The sequence below is a fragment of the Pseudophryne corroboree genome, chromosome 6, assembly GCF_028390025.1.
Source record: "Pseudophryne corroboree isolate aPseCor3 chromosome 6, aPseCor3.hap2, whole genome shotgun sequence".
NCBI classification, from domain to species: domain Eukaryota; kingdom Metazoa; phylum Chordata; class Amphibia; order Anura; family Myobatrachidae; genus Pseudophryne; species Pseudophryne corroboree.
The window spans coordinates 815,088,324-815,109,578 of record NC_086449.1 but is presented as its reverse complement, the minus strand read 5'-3'; the positions used below and the strand labels follow the sequence as shown (position 1 = coordinate 815,109,578).

The 21,255-nt window shown below is 49.0% G+C and overlaps 1 protein-coding gene across 3 annotated transcripts in view; it reads right to left on the bottom strand.

Moving 5' to 3' along the window:
- The window catches only part of RASSF8 (Ras association domain family member 8), a 109,407-nt gene that overhangs the window by 45,692 nt on the left and 42,460 nt on the right, over positions 1-21,255 (bottom strand). For all 3 annotated transcript variants that reach the window (XM_063929099.1, XM_063929097.1, XM_063929098.1), the window contains exon 2: positions 7,597-7,792. In XM_063929099.1, coding sequence (XP_063785169.1) covers positions 7,597-7,699 — 103 coding nt within the window. In that variant the 5' untranslated portion in view covers positions 7,700-7,792. The remainder of the gene's footprint in view (positions 1-7,596; positions 7,793-21,255) is intronic.

The window sequence follows — 21,255 nt, the reverse complement described above, 5'->3', positions numbered from 1 at the left end:
CATCCACTACGGACTCCGAGAAATAGAATTATCGGTAAGTAAATTCTTATTTTCTCTATCGTCCTAGTGGATGCTGGGGTTCCTGAAAGGACCATGGGGATTATACCAAAGCTCCCAAACGGGCGGGAGAGTGCGGATGACTCTGCAGGACCGAATGAGAGAACTCCAGGTCCTCTTTTTGCCAGGGTATCAAATTTGTAGAATTTTACAAACGTGTTCTCCCCCGACCACGTAGCTGCTCGGCAGAGTTGTAATGCCGAGACCCCTCGGGCAGCCGCCCAAGATGAGCCCACCTTCCTTGTGGAATGGGCATTTACATATTTTTTTTTTTTTTTTTTTTTTTTGCTGTGGCAAGCCTGCCACAGAATGTGCAAGCTGAATTGTACTACAAATCCAACGAGCAATAGTCTGCTTAGAAGCAGGAGCACCCAGCTTGTTGGGTGCATACAGGATAAACAGCAAGTCAGATTTCCTGACTCCAGCCGACCTGGAAACTATATTTTCAGGGCCCTGACAACATCCAGCAACTTGGAGTCCTCCAAGTCCCTAGTAGCCGCAGGTACCACAATAAGCTGGTTCAGGTGAAACGCTGACACCACCTTAGGGAGAAACTGGGGACGAGTCCACAGCTTTGCTCTGTCCGAATGGACAATCAGATATGGCTTTGTGAGATAAAGCCGCCAATTCTGACACTCGCCTGGCCGAGGTCAGGACCAACAGCATGGTCGCTTTCCATGTGAGATATATCAAATCCACAGATTTGAGTTGTTAAAACCAATGTGATTTTAGGAATCCCAAACTACGTTGAGATCGCCCAGTGCCACTGGAGACATCAAAAAGGGGGTTGTATATGCAGTACTCCCTTAACAACTTCTGGACTTCAGGAACTGAAGCCAATTTCTTTCTGGAAGAAAATCGACCGGTCGAAATTTGAACCTTAATGGACCCCAATTTGAGACCCATATACACTCCTGTTTGCAGGAAATGTAGGAATTAACCTAGTTGAAATTCTTCCGTGGAGCCTTCCTGGCCTCACACCATGGAACACATTTTCACCTAAGCAGTGATAATGTTGTGCGGTCACCTCCTTCCTGGCTCTGACCAGGGTAGGGATGACCTCTTCCGGAATGCCTTTTTCCCTTAGGATCCGGCGTTCACCCGTCAACGCGGCTGCGGTAAGTCATGGAACAGACATGATTCTTGCTGAATCAAGATCCTTTCTAGTATCTCTTGAAGTTCCGGGTACCAAGTTCTTCTTGGCCAAACCGGAGCCACGAGTATAGTTCTTACTCCTCTCCTTCCTATCATTCTCCATACACTGGGTATGAAAGGCAGAGGAGGGAACACATACACCGACTGGTACACCCACGGTGTTACCAGAGCGTCCCAGCTATTGCCTGAGGGTCTCTAGACCTGGCGCTTCATGTGGGACGCCATCATAACCACCTTTGGTCTTTCCCAACGGTTTACAAACATGTGGAAACTTCCAGATGAAGTTCCCACTTTTCCGGGTGGAATTCATTCATGCTGAGGAAAACTTCCTAGTTGTCCACTCCCGGAATGAACACTGCTGACAGTGTTATCACATGATTTTTCGCCCAGCGAAGAATCCTTGCTGTCATTGCCCTCCTGCTTCTTGTGCCGCCCCGTCTGTTTACGTGGGCGACTGCCATGATGATGTCCTACTGGATCAGCACCGGTTGACTTTGAAGCAGAGGTCTTCCTAGGCTCAGAGCATCGTAAATTGCCCTTAGCTCCAGTATATTCATGTGGAGAGAAATCTCCAGACTTGACCACACTTCCTTGGAAATTTCTTCCCTGTGTGACTGTTCCCCAGCCTCTCGGGCTGGCATCCGTGGTCACCAGAACACAGTCCTGAATGCTGAATGTGCTGCCCTCTAGAAGATGAGCACTCTGCAGCCCCCACAGAAGAGACACCCTTGTCCTTGGAGACAGGGTTATCCGCTGATGCATCTGAAGATGCGATCCGGACCATTCGTCCCGCAAATCCCCCTGAAAAGTTTTTGCGTGAGACCTGTCGAATGGAATCGCTTCGTAAGAAGCCACCATTTTTCCCAGGACTCCTGTGCATTGATGCACTGATACTTGGCCTGGTTTTAGGAGGTTTCTGACTAGGTCGGATAACTCCCTGGCTTTCCCCTCCAGGAGAAATACCTCTTTCTGGACTATGCCCAGAATCATTCCTAGGAACAGCAGACGTATCATCGGAAAACAGCTGCGATTTTTGGAATATTTAGAATCCACTCGTGCTGTCGTAGAACTACTTTAGATAGTTCTTTTCCGACCTCCAACTGTTCTCTGGAAACTTGCCCCTTTCAGGATATCGTCCAAGTAAGGGATAATTAAGATGCCTTTCTTCTTTTAAGAATCATCTTTTCGGCCATTACCTTGGTAAAGGCCCGGGGTGCCGTGGATAATTCAACGGCAGCGTCTGAAACTGATATTGACAGTTCTGTATCACGAACCAGAGGTACCCTTGTTGAGAAGGGCAAATTTGGACATGGAGGTAATCCTTGATGTCCAGGGACACCATATAGTCCCCTTTTTCCGGTTCTCTATCACTGCTCTGAGTGACTCCATCTTGATTTGAACCTTTTTATGTAAGTGTTCAAAGATTTCAGATTTAGACTATGTCTCACCAAGCCGTCTGGCTTCAGTACCACAATATAGTGTGGAAGACTAATACCCTTTTCCTTGTTGTAGGAGGGGTACTTTGATTATCACCTGCTGGAAATACAGCTTGTGAATTTTTTCCCAATACTGCCTCCCTGTCGGAGGGAGCCGTTGGTAAAGCAGGCTTCAGGAACCTGCGAGGAAAAAATGTCTCGACTCTCCAATCTGTACCCCTGGGATAATACTTGTACGATCTAGGGGTCAACTTGCGAGTGATCCCACTGCGCGCTGAGACTCTTGAGACTACCCCCCCACCTCACCTGAGTCCGCTTGCACGGCCCCAGCGTCACGCTGAGGACTTGGCAGACGCGGTGGAGGGCTTCTTTTCCTGGGAAGGGGCTGCCTGCTGCAGTCTACTTCCCTTTCCTCTATGTCTGGGCAGATATGACTGGCCTTTTGCCCGCTTGCCCACATGGGAAACGGAAGGATTGAGGCTGAAAAGACAGTGTCTTTTTCTGCTGAGATGTAACTTGGGGTAAAAAGGTTGGATTTCCCAGCTGTAGCCGTGGCCCCCAGGTCCGATGGACCGACCCCAAATAACTCCTTCCCTTTATACGGCAATACTTCCATGTGCCGTATGGGATCTGTATCACCTGACCACTGTCGTGTCCATGACATCTTCTGGGAGATATGGACAACGCATTTATCTTGATGCCAGAGTGCAAATATCCCTCTGTGCATCTCGCATACATATATATAGAATGCATCCTATTAAATGCTCTATATCAATAAAATATTTTTAGTCAGGGAATTCGACCAAGCCAACCCAGCACTGCATCTCCAGGCTGATGGCGATCGCTGGTCGCAGTATAACCACCGTATGTGTGTATATACTTTTTAGGATATTTTTCCAGCTGCCTATCAGCTGGCTCCTTGAGGGCGGCCGTATCTGGAGACGGTAACGCCACTTGATAAGCGTGTGAGCGCCTTATCCACCCTAAGGGGTGTTTCCCAACGCGCCCTAACTTCTGGCGGGAAAGGGTATAACGCCAATATTTGCTATCGGGGTAAACCCACGCATCATCACACACTTCATTTTATTTTATCTGATTCAGGAAAAACTACAGGTAGTTTTTTCACTCCCACATAATACCCTTTTTTGTGGTACTTGTAGTATCAGAAATATGTAACACCTCCTTCATTGCCCTTAACGTGTGGCCCTAATGAGGAATACGTTTGTTTATTCACCGTCGACACTGGATTCAGTGTCCGTTAATTGTTTGTCGGCCGTCTCATGTCGTCAACCGACCTTGCAGCGTGTTGACATTTTCACGTAATTCCCTAAATAAGCCATCCATTCCGGTGTCGACTCCCTAGAGAGTGACATCACCATTACAGGCAATTTCTCCGCCTCCTCCAACATCGTCCTCATACATGTCGACACACACGTACCGACACACAGCACACACACCTGGAATGCTCTGACAGAGGACAGGACCCCACTAGCCCTTTGGAGAGACAGAGGGAGAGTTTGCCAGCACACACCAAAAAACGCTATAATTACATAGGGACAACCTTATATAAGTGTTTCTCCCTAATAGCATCTTTATATATATATTTATATCGCCAATTAGTGCCCCCCTCTCTGTTTAAACCCTGTTTCTGTAGTGCAGTGCAGGGGAGAGCCTGGGAGCCTTCTCTCCAGCCTTTCTGTGAGAGAAAAAATGGCGCTGTGTGCTGAGGAGATAGGCCCCGCCCCTTTTCCGGCGGGCTCGTCTCCCGCTCTTTAGTGAAGTTTGGCAGGGGTTAAATATCTCCATATAGCCTCTGGGGGCTATATGTGAGGTATTTTTAGCCAGTATATAGGTTTACATTTGCCTCCCAGGGCGCCCCCCCCCCAGCGCCCTGCACCCTCAGTGACAGCGTGTGAAGTGTGCTGAGAGGAAAATGGCGCACAGCTGCAGTGCTGTGCGCTACCTTTAGAAGACTGTCAGAGTCTTCAGCCGCCGATTCTGGACCTCTTCTAACTTCAGCATCTGCAAGGGGGCCGGCGGCGCGGCTCCGGTGACCATCCAGGCTGTACCTGTGATCGTCCCTCTGGAGCTGATGTCCAGTAGCCAAGAAGCCAATCCATCCTGCACGCAGGTGAGTTCACTTCTTCTCCCCTCAGTCCCTCGTTGCAGTGATCCTGTTGCCAGCAGGACTCACTGTAAAATAAAAAACCTAAGCTAAACTTTCTCTAAGCAGCTCTTTAGGAGAGCCACCTAGAATTGCACCCTTCTCGGCCGGGCACAAAAATCTAACTGGAGTCTGGAGGAGGGTCATAGGGGGAGGAGCCAGTGCACACCACCTGATCGGAAAAGCTTTACTTTTGTGCCCTGTCTCCTGCGGAGCCGCTATTCCCCATGGTCCTTTCAGGAACCCCAGCATCCACTAGGACGATAGAGAAACACTGATATGTTCTGTTGGCTTGGAACCAGTGTGTGTGCAGCCCATCGTGTAGCTACAAGGACCCTGCACAGCAGTCAAGTCTCGCTTAGCATTAAGACTAGCCTAGCAGCAGCCAGCAATATATGGCAATGCAGCAGGACAGTAAAGACAAGAGACAGGACGTCGAGATGGATGAAACTTTGCAGTGATCACAGGTGCAGCTTCCAGCTAGAAAACAGGAAATATTTCGGATAAACATAATCTGTGAATGAGGCTGAGGACGGCCCTTCTGTGTCATTGCCGCACAGTAATACAACACAGGGCCTAATTCAGACCTGATCGATCCTCTGCAAATATGCAGAAGTCTGCGAGCAGATAGTCGCCGCCCTGAGAGAGTAAAAATCCGCCCCGTGCAAGTGTGCGGATGCCAGCGTATGCCGGGCGAAAACATCAGACAGCGGACATCTGCAAATCCGTTCACAACTCTCACCATCTAATGATTTTTCCAGTCTGTGCAGCCTGTGCGTAGCCCAGGACTTACTCCCACAGTGCCATACAGATGTCACACACCCGCCCTGAAAACGCTTAGACACGCCTCCGTTTTTCCTGACACTCCCAGAAAACAGCCAGTTACCACCGACAAACGTCCTCTTCCTGTCAGTCACCTTGCGTACGCCTAGCAATTAAAATGTTTGCACCATCCTGTCACTATTTGGGCGTGCGCATTGCAAAGCATGCGCAGTCATTCTATATCGGCCGCTGTGCGATTTCGCACAACAGCGATCCGGTGAGAATTAAGCCCACAGAACCAGTGCTCGAGTAACTGCAATAACTGCGCAGCGACTCAAAGCCGCTCAGCCGACGTTCCTTTGTATTTCCTAAACTATACTATGAAGACGGCCGACAGAATCAGTCTGAATGTTGCTGCCGATTACAGATCGTTTTGGCGCCGACACCATTTGCAATAAGCCGGACACATTTTTAAAGCAACAAATGATTCTGGATTCTACAGAATGTTCCCGGTGTGGTTGTAAGATACAGCATAACAGAAACAGGGCGAGGCGGGTCAGCACCCTGACTGCAGGAGTACAGGACAGACCCTGCGCAGGTGCCGCACACACTCAGGACGCCGCTCCCGGCCTCTGTGGAGAATACGCTCACATCTGCTCTCGCAAAGCCGTGCCCTAGAAATGTGTATACCATCTGTTTCCCTGCCACCGGGCGCATTCCTCCGACATCACTTTACCAGACAAAATACTGAATTACATCTCCGGCTTTGCCTTTCGTCCCTGGGGTCCGGGCTCCAGAATTAACCCCTCTGCTCCCTGGATTAGGACACTGTGCGTAACTCTCCCCAGGTGACACCCGCTGACTGAACGACCGGCGGATGAGCGGGATCCCGTGACACCCAGACTAAACTTCCAGGCACCAATCCGCCCCGAGCGAGAGAGAGAAATTCTTTTTATGGATTAAACGCAGAAGCTTGAAAACATCAGGTCCTGTAACGGTTATAAACAGACGCAGAGTTCCAGCTAATAATAGCACAAAATGCCATCTACACTAATAAACCATAAATGTACCCAAGGGAGATGATTACAGATATTTACCTACACTCTCCATCTCAACCACCGCAGCCAATTCCCTCATTACACCGCACTGATGTCTCGGCATCGCAAAGCGAGGATGGGGAAGGGGGACGGAGGGTCTGTGCCAGGGTGGGCTGATCAACCAACGCCATGTGCAATTGCTAAAGAGCAGGGGTAGAACATTTTTACACCTCACTAGTGGAACATTGCATCACAAGATCATGATAAAGGATATATGTGAAACCTATGCGGGCTCTGGTACCAGAAGTAGCATGGCCAACCATAAGAGGATGAGGCCATAACCAAATTGTGCTCATCAGGAGGTACAACGCGTTTCTCCTACACTGTTGCCTGTAGCTGACCTCTCTCCCTGCTCTGCTCACTAGAATAACACCGGGACAAGCATGAGAGGATGAGGCCATAACCAAATTGTGCTCATCAGGAGGTCCCACGCATTTCTCCAACACTGTTCCCTGTAGCTGGTCTCTCTCCCTGCTCTGCTCACTAGAATAACACCGGGACAAGCATGAGAGGATGAGGCCAAAACCCCCCATCGTGCTCATTGGGAGGACCCACGCGTTTCTCCAACACTGTTCCCTGTAGCTGTCCTCTCTCCCTGCTCACTACAATAACACCACGCCAAGCAGACTTTTTCCTCTGCTGCCGCAATTTTGCTGGTTGTTGGAAAACAATGATCCCCAAGATCTGCTGAGTAACTGTATTAATAAAAGTAACCTGTTGTAGCAGCATGAAAAACAATATCATATATCACTGTATTACTAGCAACGTAACAATGTTAAAGAAATATATCCTTATATCCCATGTAAAGACTCTTGGTAACTACGTCCCCCTGGCCGGCCAATCGCTAAAACGCGTCACAGTTCTAGGGTATTCTTGCAAACACTTCCCTTTAACAAACTAAGCGAAAAACTTGTTTGCGGCTTACCGATCGCTTGTGCCAGGGCGATGACGACTTCTTGGCACGTGGTCACCTCCGTCACTCCGCATACGATCCTCTGGACCCCGTCCACCCATACCTTGAGCTCCATAATGCGGCTCGGAGGAGGCGGTCTAGTGCGGCAGTGCTCGGACGTCACGTCATGGTCAGCCCTCGGGACAGGGGAAGACGAGTCGCTTCAAACCTATAAATATATGAGGAAAATAAGGCTCAATCCTTTTTCATTTCAAGAACACTTGGGTCACCTCAATAGAAGCCGCCATAGAGGCACAGACAGAGATACTATAGGCATGTAGGTAATGAGGGGGGGGGGGGGGGGGAAGAGACACTTCAACGCTACTCAGACACGTAGGCCCAATCGTTTCATTCAATAAAAATGGGTTTAACAAGCATGGAGGCCCATTTACTAATACGGTATTTAGGCAAAGAACTACAGTGACCAATCAGCAATCGGATGTCATGCGTCTTGTGGAAGCTGGGCCATTATTGCCTGATTGCATAAACAGACGTCTGTATGTGACTGCTTCATTTACAGGTAATCATGAGGTCTCCACGCCGCCACCGTATCCCACCCAGACAGACAATAGCACCGTGAGGAGGAGGAGTGGGGGTTGAGGGGGAGGCTTTCACAGTCACTGGAATTGAAATAAGGGGAAACGCTGCCTGTGGGTGTAAATGGATGCGGCAGTAATGGCGCCATGCCGCTCACTGATCACCGGAGCCTAAGGCTAGGACTCTGATGTCTGCAACATTACCTGTCACTTACACACACACACTGCAGACAGGCCGTCACCGGGCAACGACCAGAAGAAAGTGATCGCTAGCACGATCGCAAGGAGATTGACAGCAGGAAGGCGTTCCGGGGCGGATACTCACCGTTTGGCGCGGAGATCCGAACGCAGGTGTGTCCAGGCGTTTGGACGGCGGATGTCTGACGTCAATCCCGGGACCTTCGTCGCTGGATCCGTCGCACAGGGTAAGTAAACTTTAGCAGGGCTGCACAAGTGATCGCAGCCCTGCTCTGCTAAAATACACTCCCCTATAGGCGGCGTCTAGTTGATCGCACGAGCAGCAAAAAGTTGCTACGTGCAATAAACTCGGACTGACCACCTTCATCCCACAGTATACTACAGCACTGTACACTGCAATACAAACCAGGATTTACTAGCATTGGTCATGGGGAACTAGACAGCATTATGCATATAAATCTCTCTACTACTGGTAAAAAGAACTTCTGAGCCCGATGCAGGTGAATTGCAGACACTAAACAGGTCCGGCACGTTACCTCTACCATCCCAGGAAACAGGTCCAGAAGGAGAAGCTTCCATATCTTGCACCTCTCCCAGCTAGTACAGGAGTATCAATGTTGAATAACCGGATTGGAGTCGTAAACGTAACAAATATGCCGTGTATGGAATGGTGGGATCTTTAATAAAAGCATGCTGTGCTTGGCAATTTTAGCTTTTTGACCTACATCAGCATAAATCACTTTTCTTGTCAGTTGCCACAAATTCTGCAGCCACGAACAATCAGCGCACAAGTCACACGGACACTAAACATAACAAAACATACAAGTACGAATCCAAGTACAATTACAAGCAAGTACAAACTCTGTAAGTGCAAGCTAAACATAAAAGCGTAACACTCACGCAAACAATAGTTTAAAAACAAGACATAGCAGGTACATCGGAGTAAAGAGGGCGCAGATATCCTCGCTGTAGTACAGGAGTTCCCCACCTGCGGCCCTCCAGCTGTTGTTGAACTACAGATCCCAGTATGCCCTGCAACAGTTTTAGCATAGCCAAATAGCAAAACTGTAGCAAGGCATGCTGGCGTGTGTAGTTCAACAACAGCTGGAGGTTCCCAAAGGCTCCCCACACCTGCTGTAGTACTTTAGGAACTGTCTCCATCGCATGTGGAAATCTGCGGCTCTGAAGCTGCGGTGCTTGGCAGGCCATGCTGGCTCTTGTAGTTCCCCATCAGCTGCTGAGTCACAATTTACATCCTCTGTCCGCTATTTATCTGCAAGGAAACCCCATGCCCTCGTACTGGGGTCATGAAAAGAACTCCCAGTGGGTGATGGGCGCTGCCACAGGCTAGAGAGAGACTCCTACCCCCTGCTCCTAAAATCTGTCCGTACAACCCAACAGTATCAGGTCATGAGACAAATGTAACACAGACCTGTTCCGCGGCTATGACCGAACGTCGTACTTTCCTCTGTGTAAATGTAACAAATCCAAACACCAATTGGAACCATCTGTGCTCCATTAATGTGCGTTCTCCCTGCCAAATACAGCCCAGGCCCGGCTGGAGAGAGACTGTTTCCATGTGCCGGGGACCAGGGACCCTCCCCGCTCACACTGCTGACAACCTGCAATTCAATCCCATGCTCCAGGATCCTAAACAAACAGCCTTCAGATCAGATGCATAATGAGACGGGTGAGGAAACCATTCCCGGAGAGTATAGGGGGGTAGTAGAAGGGGCATGAGGAGGGGGGGGGGGGGGGGGGGGCGTAATCACACACGCAGGATTATTCCTAAAGTGTATTCACCCCGTCAGAGGACCCGTGTGATACAAAGAGCATTCGTTAAAAATTCATCCCATGTCTGTATGATTACAGTGACGGAGCCAGCCGTGCAGGGTGTCCCGCTCGTGGCCTGGGGGCAGGCTGCAGCACACTGTTGTAAGGACTTGTTAGCTCTTGGATAAAGTGTCAGTCACTGGAAAAAGAGGGGAAAAAAAGTTTGTTTCAAGTCCCCACACACATTCATTTTTATTTGTATCTTTTGTGTTATTGCAACACTGCATCCTCGAATTGGTTGGAACTTTGGGGGTCATTCCGAGTTGATCGCTCGCTAGCTAGTTTTAGCAGCCGGGCAAACGCTATGCCGCCGCCCACTGGGGAGTGTATTTTAGCTTAGCAGAAGTGCGAACGCCTGTGCAGGCGAGCTCTACAAAAACAGTTTGTGCAGTTTCTGAGTAGCTCTGAACCTACTCAGCGCTTGCGATCACTTCAGCCTATTCATGTCCGGATTTTACGTCACACACCTGCCCAGCGAACGCCCAGCCACGCCTGCGTTTTTCCAAACACTCCCTGAAAACAGTCAGTTGACACCCAGAAACGCCCTCTTCCTGTCAATCTTCTTGCGGCCGTCAGTGCGACTGAAAACTTCGCTAGAACCTGTAAAAAACAACAGATGCCTTTGTACCCGTACGTTGCGCATGCGCATTGCGGTGCATACGCATGCGCAGAAATGCCGATTTTTAGCCTGATCGCTGCAATGCGAACAACGGCAGCTAGCGATCAACTCAGAATGACCCCCTTTATCTCTCTACAAGACTTGGTACATATGCCCCAGATGTACTAAGCCTTGGCGAGAGATAAAGTACCAACCAATTCGTTCCTGTCATTCCCCCCCCCCCCCCAAGTACAGCCTGTAACAAGGCAGCTAGCAGCGCATTCGCTGGTACTTTATCTCTCTCCACTTTCTCTCCAAGCCTGAGTACGTCTGCCCCTATGCATTTATATATTCTAATACATTGTAGTCTAGTTTTCATTTAGCAGATCCTTGTACCTGCAGACTAGCATTGGGCCCCATACTGCCAACTAGACCTAGACTCTCCTCCACAAAGGAAACTTACAGATCTGGCTTTTAAAAATAGTCCAGAACCAAGGGGCCCGGATTCAGTCGGACGCAAGCCCAACGCTTCTCGTAAATCTCACCAGGAAGCAATCGCAGACTGCGCACCCACTGCAGCATGCATACTGAATCGGGCCCCCTTTTATTATTATTATTATCATCATCCTTTATTTATATGGCGCCACAAGGGTTCCGCAGCGCCCAATTACAGAGTACATAAATAATCAAACAGGAAAACAGCTACTTACAGTTGATGACAATATAGGACAAGCACAGGGTAAATACACAGTTACATCAGCAGATGACACTGGAATAAGTATCAGGTGGCAGAAGACTGATGGAATTGGTGCAGCTGAAGATTATTAAAGTAAGAAAAGGGTAAGCACATGAGGGAAGAGGGCCCTGCTCGTGAGAGCTTACATTCTAAAGGGGAGGGGTACAATCTCTCAGGCATGGGAGTACCGGCGTTACTAAGAAAGGAGCCTTACATGCACAGGACTCTTACGTCACGTCACGTCTCAGCACAGAGAGCACTTCAGCTCTGCCGGGACTGTGACTATAGAGCCAAGCCTGGGCCTGAGTGTTTATACATGGGGAGATGGGAGCAGATATGCAGAGAGGTTGCGCTGGGATGAAGGAGGCGGTAGATAGTTATACATTCTGCGGCTTCCAGTGAGCCCCCTGAGAATGAGGAGATGTTGCTGCGTTTACAGTAAGACTGCAAGGAAAACTTTCATTAAAATGAGACGTGTAGGAGTGAGAGGCCTAGAACAGGCCCCACGTGGGCAGGTGGCGCTTCCTGCGGGCCTGACGTCGGCCTTGATGGTTCTCTGGGATTTCAGGAGTTGGAGCAGCCTTGTCATCAGTAACAGGCACCCAGTGAGGAGATTCAGGAAAGAAATGTGGAGTTGAAAGCCCAGCAACACAGGGGCTCACTCTGACCCAATCACACGCCGTGCGATCGGGTCGGAACTGTGGATGCGCTGCGGCCGCATTGCGCAGGCGCGTTGTTGACCGGCGCCGGGCAGCGACGCCGCTAGCGAGATTGACAAGAGGAAGGCGTTCCGGGTTGTCAACTGACCGTTTTCTGGGTGTGGTGCGGCGAACGCAGACGTGTCCAGGCGTTTGGAGGGCGCATGGCCGACGTCAATTCCGGGACCTGCAACGCTGGATTGATGGCACAGGGTAAGTAACTCATACCCTGGTCTTGTTCTGCACAAAATTGTTTTGCATAGCAGGACTGCACAAGCGATCGCAGCCTTGCTATGCAAAAAAACACTCCCCCCCCCATAGGCGGCGTCTAGTTGATCGCACGGGCAGCAAAAAGTTGCAGCGTGCGATCAACTCGGAATGACCCCCATATTCAGATAATGCAATAAGGACAATGCAACAGGTTTTGCTGGTAAATACGGTGACGATACCTGGCATCCAATTATGTATTTATCATTTCAGCGCCTCTGGGTACCTTTATACATAGATACCTATCAAATCACCCTCTGAATAGAATTGGGGAACTGGGGTGGGTCGAAATTTATACCAGATAAAGGAACCTACTACAAAAAAAAAAAAAAAAAACAATCAAATAAAGTGGCCACGTGGTACCTTTTATAGACTGCTCACAACACTGCAAGCAGCCATACTGGAGCCGATGCAACTCAGCATGATGTGCCATCGGATATCACCGCCATGTTCGGCTGTGGATATATGCGCTGTATATGGTGCCGCAAACGCAGCTACAAATTCTCTAGGAACCACTGACATCATGGATACTCTCTTCCCAGTAAACGGCGCACTGACCCCGTCGTTCTTGACGAATGGGTCATCGGCGTGTAGAGCCGCCGCTATGGTCACGCTCTGCGGCCAACAAGGCAAATTTTACCCGTGCACATGAAAACTGGCGATGATGGGGTAACGCGTTCCAACTCACATTGCGGAGCATTTAATACAGACCATAGAGCAATAGATATAGATCCATACTGGACGAAAGCCGGATGGAAAATTATAGCGGTAGCCTCTGGAACGTCGTTCTTCGGAATGCGCCGTGTGCCACGAAATCATCAGAACAGCGGGGACGCAGCAATTCAGCAAATCCCTCATCGTGATATGGACGCTGCTTGTGGCATTTGCGGTTTGGAAAAGCTGAAACCAGACGTGTCCCAAATACCAAGTCCCTTTAAAACTATGACACAAGACGTGTTTTGTATAAAGTGATTGAGTAAAACATAGGTACTCCCATTTCTGAGAATTGTTTTTCTTTAATTAATGCTTCGTAGAACCAAATCACGCATTCTGCCGTACTCCAAGGCTATCCCACGCATCCTAATGCAAGTTACGAAATACGATTCTCATCGCTGTACTAGTTACTCCCTTACACGTTATCCGAAATGTAGATAAAATACACTTAAATCAGTAAATCACGTGTACAAGCAGGTTATATAATGCCTCACACAGTCCGTCAAGTCTCAGAGCTGTGTATAAATCAGAGTTATATAAAACCTCCCCCTTCCACTGCTACAGCACTGAGATAGCAAAAAGATTCCACGAGGGGTTTTTATTACGGCCAATCTTTCCCCCCCCCCCCCCCCCCCAATTACAGCTCGTTCAATTTTCCGCCGGTCGCCATAGAAACCTGAAATTGGGTTTTTCTTTTCCTTTTTCTTAGGACGTTAAAAGATAAGTGAGGAATTGTAGTGTGCAATACTGAATCTTCTCATGCGGTTTCTAGAAAACCGCTTCTCGGCGGAACCCGGGGCGGGACAGAGGATTTGATTACGTGGAGAGGGGATGCAGCGCACCGCGCGGAGAACTGCGATTCCGAGTTCTAGATTTACGCCCTGGGAGTAGTAAAGTCCGGGCAATGATAAAACACTGACTGGAGGCTTCCTCTCTGACCCTGCGCTTTAATAGCGAAAAAACAAAAATGTTGATGGATGGAAAAGTAATCGGAATTTCACCGTAGAGACACAGGCTGAGAAACAGCCCTCGGGAGCCATCCTCGCGTACCGACGGCTGAGCCATGCACGGAATGACTGCGCTGGAGAACAGGCGAGGGTCCAAGGAAGGACACCCGATCAACATCTAAACATGTTTAGTAAAATTGAACAAAACGCCCACAGAATCTTTCCGTATGCTAACCGAGTAGGTCTCGTGCACATTTGTTTGAGAGGCATAAAAGATTAAGCGGGAGATGTACTAAGCAGTGATAAAAGTGGAGAAGTGAGCCAGTGGAGAAGTTGCCCATGGCAACCAATCAGCATTGACTTAACATTTATAATTTGCATACTATACAATTGTACAGAGCAGCTGATTGGTTGCCATGGGAAATTTCTCCACTGGCTCACTTCTCCGCTTTTATCACTGCTTAGTACATGTCCCCCTTAGTGAGGGTTGTGAGGATGTCGTTGAGGAACGTCCCGGAAGGCCTTACACATCAAAAACAAATGAACATTTAAAAAGAAAAATAATTGAGAACATCAGGGGTCATTCCGAGTTGTTCGCTCGCTAGCAGTTTTTAGCAGCCGTGCAAACGCTATGCCGCCGCCCACTGGGAGTGTATTTTAGCTTAGCAGAAGTGCGAATGAAAGGATGGCAGAGCGGCGGCAAAGTTTTTTTGTGCAGTTTTAGAGTAGCTCCAGACCTACTCAGCGCTTGCGATCACTTCAGACTGTTCAGTTCCTGTTTTGACGTCACAAACACGCCCTGCGTTCGCCCAGCCACGCCTGCGTTTTTCCTGGCACGCCTGCGTTTTTTCGAACACTCCCTGAAAACGATCAGTTAACACCCAGAAACGCCCACTTCATGTCAATCACCCTGCGGCCAGCAGTGCGACTGAAATGCTTCGCTAGAGCCTGTGAGACACTACATAATTCGTTGTAATAGTACGTCGCGCGTGCGCATTGCGCCGCATACGCATGCACAGAAGTGCCTTTTTTTGCCTCATCGCTGCACAGCGAACGAATGCAGCTAGCGATCAACTCGGAATGACCACCCATTGTTTGAACGGACCGTTGACTCCGCATCGGAATGACAGCAGAAATGGTACACACTGACAGAGAGAATGTCAGACAAGTTTTACATCAAGATCTCCACACGACAAAAGTTTGTGCCAAGATGGTTCCAAGGCTTCTCACTGCCGAGCAGAAAGAAAATCGAAAGCAAATTTGTACAGACCGTTTGGAACAAATTCAAGCGGATTCGCATTTTTAGATACAGTTATTACCTGAGATGAGACACGAATCTTCCAATACGACCCCGAGACAAAACGCCAATCCATGCACTGTAAACACCATCATCACCAAGAATGAAGAAGGCACGTCAAAGCAAATCCAACAACAGAGCCATGTTAATGGTTTACTTTGATATCACGGGTGTTAGTTTGGCAGACTGGGCACCAGAGGGCAAAACTGTGAATCAGCATTACTACAAAATGTTCTAGACACTTTGCAGGAAAGAACCAGCAGAATGAGGCCATAGTTGTGGGGAAACGGTTTCATCCTCCATCAGCACCAGCCCGCACAGCTCTCTATGTGAGGCAGGTTTTGGCCGGGAAACAGATTGCGGTGCTAGAACACCCTCCGTAATCACCAGATCTAGCACCGTGTGATTTATTGTCACTTAAGTCAAATCTGTACTGAAGGGAACCTGTTTTGTATCAGTTGCAGAGGTAAAGACACAAACGACGGAGCCGTGAGACAGCCGACGGATAGAGCTACCAATGGGAAATAAGAATGCGGAAGGCAGGTACATACGCAGTTATAATGTACTTAATATAATTAAACAGAAATGATAGCGCCAGTCTAGTAATTTAATAGCCACACCTCATAGATCACTGGATTTTCCTACAACAGTGACCAATGTGCAGATACTTCAATAAAATCAATATTGGGGCTTTGAAAGCGCTACGCAGATTTCCCTTAGCAACGTACGCCGAGAGAGCCTCGCAGATGTCCTACGTACAAGTTGCCACAGCCTCCTGCAATGCAGACGTCGGAGATGAAAGGGCTGCAGCAGCAGGATGTGGAGCCGAAACCTCTTCAGAACACTCCAAAACAAAATTCCACAGACATAATCTCCTTGGGAGTGCCAGGGACCGGCCTATGTGCTGCCGCTGGGGGGGCCAAATCGCTGCTTCTTGCTGCCATTATAATTATTTTTTTTAAGACATAAAATATTTAAGGTTGTCCTGTAAATCAATACTAGAAGGCTGGGGCCCGGCTCCTGCCAACAGGTGCACACATTGCCACAGGGTACCAATAACAGAATCCTCACCGCTCCCCGACCCCAGAGGACTCTGCAAAACACACGGGGCAGATATACTGTATATAGTCTATGTATGGGGGGAGTGCGGAGGATGTTATATGGTTACACAATACGGCCACACAGCTCTTCACAATCATTAACGGCAATGTTCTGCAGTTTTGTCCTGGTTAAAGATGGATATCTTGGCAGTTTTCTTTTTCGGGAAAGTCCCGTCCGTCCGTCCCCCCCCACTGTGGAGAGTCCACCGTTACCGGATTGTACAGTACAATGCCTCAGCATATGAGGGACAGGGTGACGCCACTGGCTCCTACAGAACTGATTGGCTGCATTCTCAGGAGGATTGCCGCGGCCCACAAAACAGCCGCCAGCACTGTGCGTAGGCGACTGCGTCGCTTTTAACGGTCCACGCCCGTCGGCAGCCCACAGATAGGTCTATTCCCATTAATAAACATTAACCTTAAGGGGGAGGTGTATCAAGCCTTGGAGAGAGATAAAGTGAAGCAGTTGCAAAAAGGCGTCAGCTTGTAAATGTCACGAATCTAGCACAGTATTTGAGAAGACAGTGAGACGCTGATTGGGTGCTTTAGGCAACTACGCCACTTTATTTCTCTCCAAGGCTTGGTACATGTCCCCTAATGTGTGCCAATTCCAAGAAAAATAAGAATTTACTTACCGATAATTCTATTTCTCGTAGTCCGTAGTGGATGCTGGGACTCCGTAAGGACCATGGGGAATAGCGGCTCCGCAGGAGACAGGGCACAAAAGTAAAGCTTTAGGATCAGGTGGTGTGCACTGGCTCCTCCCCCTATGACCCTCCTCCAAGCTTCAGTTAGGATACTGTGCCCGGACGAGCGTACATAATAAGGAAGGATTTTGAATCCCGGGTAAGACTCATACCAGCCACACCAATCACACCATACAACTTGTGATCTGAACCCAGTTAACAGTATGATAAAACGTAGGAGCCTCTGAAAGATGGCTCACAACAATAAACAACCCGATGTTATTGTAACAATAACTATATACAAGTATTGCAGACAATCCGCACTTGGGATGGGCGCCCAGCATCCACTACGGACTACGAGAAATAGAATTATCGGTAAGTAAATTCTTATTTTCTCTGACGTCCTAAGTGGATGCTGGGACTCCGTAAGGACCATGGGGATTATACCAAAGCTCCCAAACGGGCGGGAGAGTGCGGATGACTCTGCAGCACCGAATGAGAGAACTCCAGGTCCTCCTCAGCCAGGGTATCAAATTTGTAGAATTTAGCAAACGTGTTTGCCCCTGACCAAGTAGCTGCTCGGCAAAGTTGTAAAGCCGAGACCCCTCGGGCAGCCGCCCAAGATGAGCCCACTTTCCTTGTAGAATGGGCTTTAACAGATTTTGGCTGTGGCAGGCCTGCCACAGAGTGTGCAAGCTGAATTGTACTACAAATCCAACGAGCAATCGTCTGCTTAGAAGCAGGAGCACCCAGCTTGTTGGGTGCATACAGGATAAACAGCGAGTCAGATTTTCTGACTCCAGCCGTCCTGGAAACATATATTTTCCGGCCTGGACAACGTCTAGCAACTTGGAGTCCTCCAAGTCCCTAGTAGCCGCAGGCACCACAATAGGTTGGTTCAGGTGGACGCTGAAACCACCTTAGGGAGAAACTGAGGACGAGTCCTCAATTCCGCCCTGTCCGAATGGAAAATCAGATAAGGGCTTTTACAGGATAAAGCCGCCAATTCTGACACGCGCCTGGCCCAGGCCAGAGCCAACAGCATGACCACTTTTCCTGTGAGATATTTTAACTCCATAGATTTAAGTGGGTCAAACCAATGTGACTTTTGGGACCCAAAAACTACATTGAGATCCCAAGGTGCCACTGAAGGCACCAAAGGAGACTGTATATGCAGTAACCCTTTTACAAACGTCTGAACTTCAGGGACTGAAGCTAGTTCTTTTTGGAAGAAAATTGACAGAGCCGAAATTTGAACCTTAATGGACCCCAATTTCAGGCCCATAGACACTCCTGTTTGCAGGAAATGTAGGAATCGTCGAATTTCCTCCGTCGGGCCTTACTGGCCTCGCACCACGCAACATATTTTCGCCAAATGCGGTGATAATGTTTTGCGGTTACATCCTTCCTGGCTTTGATCAGGATAGGGATGACTTCATCCGGAATGCCTTTTTCCTTCAGGATCCGGCGTTCAACCGCCATGCCGTCAAACGCAGCCGCGGTAAGTCTTGGAACAGACAGGGTCCCTGCTGGAGCAGGTCCCTTCTTAGAGGTAGAGGCTACGGATCCTCCGTGAGCATCTCTTGAAGTTCCGGTTACCAAGTCCTTATTGGCCAATCCGGAGCCACGAATATAGTGCTTACTCCTCTCCATCTTATCAATCTCAGTGCCTTGGGTATGAGAGGCAGAGGAGGGAACCCATACACTGATTGGTACACCCACGGTGTTACCAGAGCCTTTACAGCTATTGACTGAGGGTCCCTTGACCTGGCGCAATACCTGTCGAGTTTTCCCAACGGTTTATAATCATGTGGAGGACTTCTGGGTGAAGTTCCCACTCTCCCGGGTGGAGGTCGTGCTGAGGAAATCTGCTTCCCAGTTGTCCACTCCCGGAATGAATACTGCTGACAGTGCTATCACATGGTTTTCCGCCCAGCGAAGAATCCTTGCAGCTTCTGCCATTGCCCTCCTGCTTCTTGTGGCACCCTGTCTGTTTACGTGGGTGACTGCCGTAATGTTGTCCGACTGGATCAACACCGGCTGACCTTGAAGCAGAGGTCTTGCTAAGCTTAGAGCATTGTAAATGGCCCTTAGCTTCAGATATTTATGTGAAGTGATGTCTCCAGGCTTGACCATAAGCCCTGGATATTCCTTCCCTGTGTGACTGCTCCCCAGCCTCGCAGGCTGGCATCCGTGGTCACCAGGACCCAGTCCTGAATGCCGAATCTGCGGCCCTCTAGAAGATGAGCACTCTGCAACCACCACAGGAGGGATACCCCTGTCCTTGGTGACAGGGTTATCCGCTGATGCATCTGAAGATGCGACCCGGACCATTTTTCCAGTAGGTCCCACTGGAAAGTTCTTGCGTGGAATCTGCCAAATGGGATTGCTTCGTAGGAAGCCACCATTTTTACACAGAACCCTTGTGCATTGATGCACTGAGACTTGGCTCGGTTTTAGGAGGTTCCTGACTAGCTCGGATAACTCCCTGGCTTTCTCCTCCGGGAGAAACACCTTCTTTCTGGACTGTGTCCAGGATCATCCCTAGGAACAGAAGACAAGTCGTCGGAACCAGCTGCGATTTTGGAATATTGAGAATCCAATCGTGCTGCCGCAACACCACCTGAGATAGTGCTACACTGACCTCCAACTGTTCCCTGGATCTTACCCTTATCAGGGAATCGTCCAAGTAAAGAATAACTAAAATTCCCTTCCTTCGAAGGAATATCATCATTTCGGTCCTTACTTTAGTAAAGACCCGGGGTGCCGTGGACCATCCCTACGGCAGCGTCTGAACTGATAGTGACAGTTCTGTACCATAACCTGAGGTACCCTTGGTGAGAAGGGTAAATTTTTTGACATGAAGGTAAGCATCCTTGATGTCCCGAGACATCATGTAGTCCCCTTCTTCCAGGTTCGCAATCACTGCTCTGAGTGACTCAATCTTGAATTTGAACCTCTGTATTCAAAGATTTTAGATTTAGAATCGGTCTCACCGAGCCGTCTGGCTTCGGTACCACAATAGTGTGGAATAATACCCCGTTCCCTTTTGCAGGAGGGGTACCTTGATTATCACCTGCTGGGAATACAGCTTGTGAATGGCTTCCAAAACTGCCTCCCTGTCAGAGGGAGACGTCGGTAAAACCGACTTTTGGAAACGGCGAGGGGGAGACGTCTCGAATTCCAATTTGTACCCCTGAAATATTACCTGAAGGATCCAGGGGTCTACTTGCGAGTGAGCCCACTGCGCACTGAAATTCATTGAGAACGGGCCCCCACCGTGCCTGAGCTTGTAAAGCCCTAGCATCATACTGAGGGCTTGGCAGAGGCGGGAAAGGGTTTCTGTTCCTGGGAACTGGCTCATCTCTGTAGCCTTTTTCCTCTCCCTCTGTCACGAGCAGAAAAGAGGAACCTTTGGTCCGCTTGCCCACAAAGGACTGCGCCTGATAATACTGCGTCTTATTTTGAGAGGCGACCTGGGGTACAAACGTGGATATCCCAGCTGTTGCCGTGGCCACCAGGTCTGAAAGACCGACCCCAAATGTCCCCTTTTTTAAGGCAATACTTCCAAATGCCGTTTGGAATCCGCCTCACCTGACCACTTTACTGGTAGAATTTGACAACGCACTTATACTTGATGCCAGTCGGCAATATTCCGCTGTGCATCTCGCATATATTTTAAATGCTCTATAGGCAATAATATACTGTCCTTATCTAGGATATCAATATTTCCAGTCAGGGAATCCGACCATGCCAACCCAGCACTGCACATCCAGGCTGAGGCGATTGCTGGTCGCAGTATAACACCAGTATGTGTGTAAATACATTTTAGGATACCCTCCTGCTTTCTATCAGCAGGATCCTTAAGGGCGGCCATCTCAGGAGAGGGTAGAGCCCTTGTTCTTACAAGCGTGTGAGCGCCTTATCCCCCCTAGGGGGTGTTTCCCAACGCACCCTAACCTCTGGCGGGAAAAGGTATACTGCCAATAACTTTTTAGAAATTATCAATTGTTATCGGGGGG